Source organism: Ischnura elegans, chromosome 8, assembly GCF_921293095.1.
Source record: "Ischnura elegans chromosome 8, ioIscEleg1.1, whole genome shotgun sequence".
Taxonomy (NCBI): Eukaryota; Metazoa; Arthropoda; class Insecta; order Odonata; family Coenagrionidae; genus Ischnura; species Ischnura elegans.
In genome coordinates, this window is record NC_060253.1 from 114,342,004 (window position 1) to 114,348,017 (window position 6,014).

Genomic DNA, 6,014 nt, shown 5'->3' on the forward strand with positions numbered 1-6,014 from the left:
GCGTGATAGGTCCCAGTTAAGATTGCCTGTCAAACTCAGAATGGGTGATTTCCTGTTAAATAAGTAATGCAAATTTTTATGTTTCTTATTTCTTTTGTCCTGTAATGTTTGTTTTCTGTTTACTGTTTCAAAGAAGGATGATTATGTATTGTTTAATGTGTTTATTTTTTTCTTTTGCCGAGGGGTGTAGTGTGGTATCTCTAAGCCAATATGTGTTGGCGGCACAGGTTGTGCTTTTGTTTTACGAATTATGCTTGTCAATTGTTTTGTATGAGAATGGGAGTGTGAATAAAAGCCGTTGAAGTAGAACCACGTTGTCCCCTGGAGTTAGTGATTGATCCCCTGAAAGCTGGCGAATCCTCGAAGACACGACAGTCACCATAGGGAAATAACATGAAGTTGTGGACTTTAAAATTTCACGACGCTTAGAAAAAATTCGATATTTGAAATTTGCGGACGCTCCCCATGTGGAAAAAATTTCTGGTCCAGTACTGGAATTATACTGGTCAACTACTGGATTTATAAAGAATAAAGAATAAAGAAATATTTATTGTTCTTGAACCTTTATGGTCCACTAAGAACATACAAGGGCTTACATTCATATTAGAGCTCAGTGCACAGAAGAATAAGATACATGCAAAAAAAATAGAATATAAATTGTAACAGAATATAGTGGCATATTGGTACAATTACATTTTTTCTTGTAATAGCATTTTAGTGAACATTAGATTTTTAAAAGACATCAGTGATTTTGCGGTTTTGATTGGTTCAGGAATACCATTCCATAGCCTTGACCCAACAACTGAAAATGAATTATCAAATGCAGTGGTTCGATGTTGAGGAACAATTAAAAAATCAGCTGATAATCTAGTTACAACATTGCGATATTTCTCTTTACTCTGAAAAAATTGCATAATGTATTCTGGCTGTTTGCAATTAAAAAGTTTGTATAAAAAAGAGGCAAGCATGTATTGCCTCCTTGTTTTTGCTTTAAGCCATTCTAATTTAGAGAAATAAGGGGATATATGTTCATCTTTTTTAAGATCATAAATGAACCTAACACACATATTTAATTGCCGTTGAATCAGGGTGTTAATCTTTTCGGTTAGGTCATTATATACAAGGCAGCAGTAATCAATATGGGGGAATATTAACGAGGATACAAGTTGCTTGCGTGTATGAGAGGGCATAAGGTTTTTATGAATTTTTAGCTGAAACAAGATCATGTTGATCTTATTGCTGATGGCTTTAACATGGTTTTGCCAAGACAAATTAGGCATCAATAAGACTCCAAGATTTTTAACGGAGTTGGCATATGATATTTCGGCATCACCAACAAAAATCTTGGGCAGAACATCAAAGTCGACATGTTTGAGTAGTTTTGAGGTACCAAATAACATAGATTTTGTTTTCCTAGGGTTAAGCACAAAGTTATTGTCTGCAGCCCATGAAGTGATGGCCTGAACGTCCTGATTTACTTTGGAAATTGCATCATTCAGCTCATACAAATGACAGTGAAAATAAATCTGTAGGTCGTCGGCATATAAGAGATATTTACAGTTTAGAATACACCTGGGTAGATCAAGGACATACAGGGAAAATAGGAGAGGACCAAGAACTGACCCTTGGGGGACCCCGCAATGGACAGTAGTCCATTGCGATGTATTCCCATTCGCGTCCTTGACTGCCTGTTGACGATCTTTTAGATAGGAGTAAAACCAGTTAAGTGAGGAACAGGAAAAATTAAGGTTTTTCAACTTGTGGAGAAGTTTGGCGTGATTAACAAGACCAAAAGCATTGGTGAAATCAAATAGTACCAGAATTGTAACCATCCGTTTATCAATTCCTTGACGTATATCATCCGTTAATTTGAGTAGCGCTGTTTGCGTAGAGAAGTTTTTCCGAAATCCAGATTGATATGGATCATGCAAGTTGCATTGGTCCAGATAATTCGTTACCTGCTGAAAAACAATTCTTTCTAAGCATTTAGAAAGAGAGCACAGAATAGAGATTGGCCGATAATCACTGGGAGAAGTTGGTTTTTTAACTTTTTGTATTGGTGTGATTAGTGAATATTTCCATACATTCGGAAATTCAGATGACGATAAGGAAAAATTATAGATATCAAGTATTACAGGTAGAAGTACAGTTGACGCGGCCTTTATAAATTTAACTGAGATTCCATCGACCCCAGTTGAGTTCGATTTAGAGAGAGATAACGTTTTACGTAGGTTGTGTGGGGTTACGTGTTGGAAGAAGAAATTTCTCTCGTTATAGGGTACAAGTGGATCAAGGTTAGAGAGACTGAATATGTCAGCAATGTTATTTGCCTCGAAGGTAAAGGCGGGAGTGAAGTGCTTGTTTAGATCATCGATAGATAATTCATGTAAGGGCTGCTTGTTTCGTCGCTGCACGAGTCCAAGACTTCTAAGTTCCCTCCAGACCTTGTTTGGTTCTGTCAAATTGGAGAAGGTGGTTGCATAATATTTTTTCTTGGCTTCCGTGACGAGATACTTTACCTGATTACGCAAGACGATAAACTCAGTGTAAGCAGTCTGGCTTTTTGTTCGTGTGAAAATTCTACGTGAAATATCACGTTCCTTCATTTTTTGCTTAATGTCACTAGTCAGCCAGGGGGCTGAAGGCCGTCTAGGTGCGCATGTTCGCAGGGGGGCATGACAATTTATGCACTCTAAGAATTTCTGATTAAAGAGTTCTAATTTTGAATCAATGGACGAGGAGCTAAATATGTTGTTCCAGTCAAAGGTGAGCAGATCGTCCTGAAACTTTGCTGTATCGAAATTTTTAAGATCACGATAGAGAATTTTAGGTATAGGAAGACGAGGGGAATTGAATGAATAAGAGAGTAAAATTTTGTCATGTGCGGAGAGGAAAGGCACAGGGAATTGTGAGAATGAAGAGAGTTTTTCAGGGGAATCAACTATACAGAGATCAAGGAGAGTATGACTATGTTCTGTATGATGCGTGGGCTGCGTTGAGGCCAGATGAAGATTATAATTAAAAATGAAATTCCTGATGAAGGAAGAATGACAGCTGTCCCGTAGCAAATCGGCGTTAAAGTCACCTACAATTACAATGTTTTTATAGTTTGGACTAAAAGTTGTATATGCTTCTTCAATATCAGTCAAGGACCCAACATTTGGAGGTCTGTATACAACAAATAGAAGAAGTTTAGAAAGGTTTATACCATGCACTTCAATAACTATGAACTCGGGTCGGCATTCATAGGTCGCGGAAGAGGTCGCCAGCACCGACGAACTCAGTCGATGATGAATGAAGGCACCAACCCCGCCACCGCCTTTCCCGATCCGATCATGTCTCAGCAAGTAATGTTCACTAAGATCAACCATGCTATCAGGAATATTTGGTTTTAACCATGTTTCGGTTAAACAGATTATATCACTTACACAGGAAGAAAAATGAACCCGAAATTCGTCGATATGACACAGTAAAGATTGACAATTGACGAGGGAAATGTTGATTTCATTAGCAATTGGTAGGCCTGCGGGAAGAGAACAGGCCCCCGTATGCTATTTTAAGCAGTCAAGGTCAGTTTCAACTAGGATAGAAAGGCGTTCACCACCATCATGGACCCGAGCAAACACACGGCCATTACGAATCCACACGTATTTGATTTTACCTTCTTTCTTAAGTCCCCTGGCCATTGCATATAGCTTTCGGTTTAAAGATGTCAAGGATTCATTAATGTAGACAGGAGGGTTGGTAGGGTTCTGGTCGGCGACGATGTCGTTGAGTTTCAGGTTCCGTTTTGTGCGTCTACCATTTAAAAATGCAGCAGCAGTGCTAGATCGTAGAAAACGGACAATAATAGGGGCAGGCCTAGGTGAAGGGTGAGAGGTTGCAGAACGGTTGGAACCACCCCTGTAGGCGTAATCGATTTCACTTGTATCCACTTTAATTCCCACAGCGATTCCAACTTGACAAATCAGGGCCCCATCTACCTCCCCTTCGGAGTAAGGAATGCCGTGGATCTCAATTACGTTCCGGAGTTGCTCTTGCTCAACGCGATTAAGGCGAGCTTCCGTATCACTTCGTTGTTTCTTTAGGCTGATGTTTTCACTTAATAGGTGATTCAGGGAATCAGTTATTTTCACAAGGGAGGCATTGAGGAGCTCGAGAGACTTTGCTTGACCCCCGAACGACTCCTCCCAGCGAGATATTGATTTGCGAATTTCACTTTGATCCGACCGGATATCAGCAAGATTAGCAGAAAAATCTTTCAAGATATCACTCACACGATCAGGAGACAAACTGGAACTTGCGGACTCGTTCATTATATTCGTTAATTCATTTCCATGCGGATAGCGTGTTGTCATTTGTCATTGTGCACAGCGCCATCTTGGAATCTCTGGACTTAGAAATAATTTGCGCCCTTACGCTCACTAGAATAACTTATGATCCATGTGGAAAAACCCCGGTACTGGGCCAGTATTGGCCCAGTACTGGGATACTTCCAAAATTGGCAAGAAAATGCCAGTACCGGCCCAGTACTGGGCCGGTTCCGGGCCGTTACTGGGCCGGTTCTGGGCCATTACTGGGCCGGTTCTGGGCCATTACTGGGCCTGTACCGGGCCAGCTCCAAGTGGTACTGGGCTGGTTCCGGCCTAGTGCTATAATCAAATTTGAATAAAATAATCGCAATTGAAAAAAAAAAAACATTTTAAAGGTTTATTTAAAGTCATATAATTCGGTTACATAGAAAGATATATGGTCAAAAAAGATAGTAATTAAGAATTAATATTTCATTAAATAGACGTATTTAAGTTTGCCTTTGCCGCTTTTCGAATTTCGCACAATCTCGTGCACAATTGCTTCTTGACAAACTGTGATCTTCCACCTTTACATTTCCTGCTCTCGCGTAGTGTTCTGCATAGTCTGAAAATGAAGGATGGAGAAAGCATAAAAGCATTGAAATATCTTTATCCTCTCCATTAATTTACTATCACTATTGTTTTGACTTTCATTGTTTCATTAGTGTTGAGATTACTGTGTATGCAATAACCAACGAAACAATAACTAACCTAACCTGTAATTATACTCTGTCCAAAGCTTAATCGGCCCCAAGAAAATTATTTAAGACCTTATAAAAGGCAGTTTTTTAGACTAAGGCCTTTTAGGTGATTCATCGAAGCACCAGTGATGGCATATGGCCCAGCTATTAATAGGATTACAGTTGTTTTAAAGAACTTACTTCTAAGGAACTTTGGTCCAATGGTGTCAGCAACCCACACATTTACAGCTCCAGCTGGAAGAATTTGTTCACAAGGCAAACTGGTATATTTACGGGAGTGCAATCCTTGATGATTTTCTCCACGGGTCTCCGAGGAGCCTCTCTTCTTTGAGAACGATACCTAGCCATGTTGATACACGCACACCACAAGCGAGACTGAACGACTGAACGATCTATCTACACCGGAAGTAGCGACGCTGGCTCGAAAGTGGGAGTGGGATAAGGACCGGAAACTGACGTTTCCATAGGGCATTTACTCTAAAATTGAAAAAAAAGTGATTTTCCCGAACGCTCTATGGTTATTCTAGAGAGCGTACGGGAGTGAAATTTTTCGAAGTCCAGAGAATCCAAGATGGCGCTGAGCTCAATGACAAAAGACAATGCGCTACGCGCATGGAAATGAAAGAATGATTCAGATGACGTAATACACTATTCATCAACCTTTAACTTCCTCACTAGACCAAACTTCCATGAAAGAAATATGTAAAATAGTATTATTCACTGTAAGATCTTAGTTAAATTTGTTGATAATTTTTATTCTGAGAAAACGCAATAAATACATTAAAAATGTGTATTTATAACTTTTCGTTGAAGCATGTTTTTAAAATTATATGGCAAAAATTGAAGGTTTAATTTCTGTACATGCATTCATTTCCCAATCTGGACTGGAGATTCTGGCTCAGTTTTGGCGTTTCTGGCCCAGTACCGGTCGGTTCTGGTCCAGTACTGGCCGTTTCTGGTC

At 39.6% G+C, this 6,014-nt stretch overlaps 1 protein-coding gene and 1 long non-coding RNA gene across 2 annotated transcripts; both read right to left on the reverse strand.

Annotated features, from left to right (window-relative positions):
• Positions 1–3,551: 3,551 nt before the first annotated feature.
• On the reverse strand, positions 3,552–4,316 carry LOC124164490. The gene has a single exon (XM_046541819.1). It carries the CDS (start codon positions 4,314–4,316, stop codon positions 3,552–3,554), a length of 765 nt encoding a protein of 254 aa, XP_046397775.1.
• A 374-nt stretch (positions 4,317–4,690) lies between these two features.
• On the reverse strand, positions 4,691–5,780 carry LOC124163925. Its single transcript, XR_006865878.1, has 2 exons — positions 5,234–5,780; positions 4,691–4,917 (listed from the first exon to the last, which is right to left on the reverse strand). It is a non-coding gene; the product is annotated as an uncharacterized LOC124163925 (long non-coding RNA).
• Positions 5,781–6,014: the final 234 nt, after the last annotated feature.

Bases quoted from the DNA above. Each gene is read 5' to 3' on its own strand.
- LOC124164490 (XM_046541819.1), bottom strand. From the start codon at position 4,316: ATGAACGAGTCCGCAAGTTCCAGTTTGTCTCCTGATCGTGTGAGTGAT.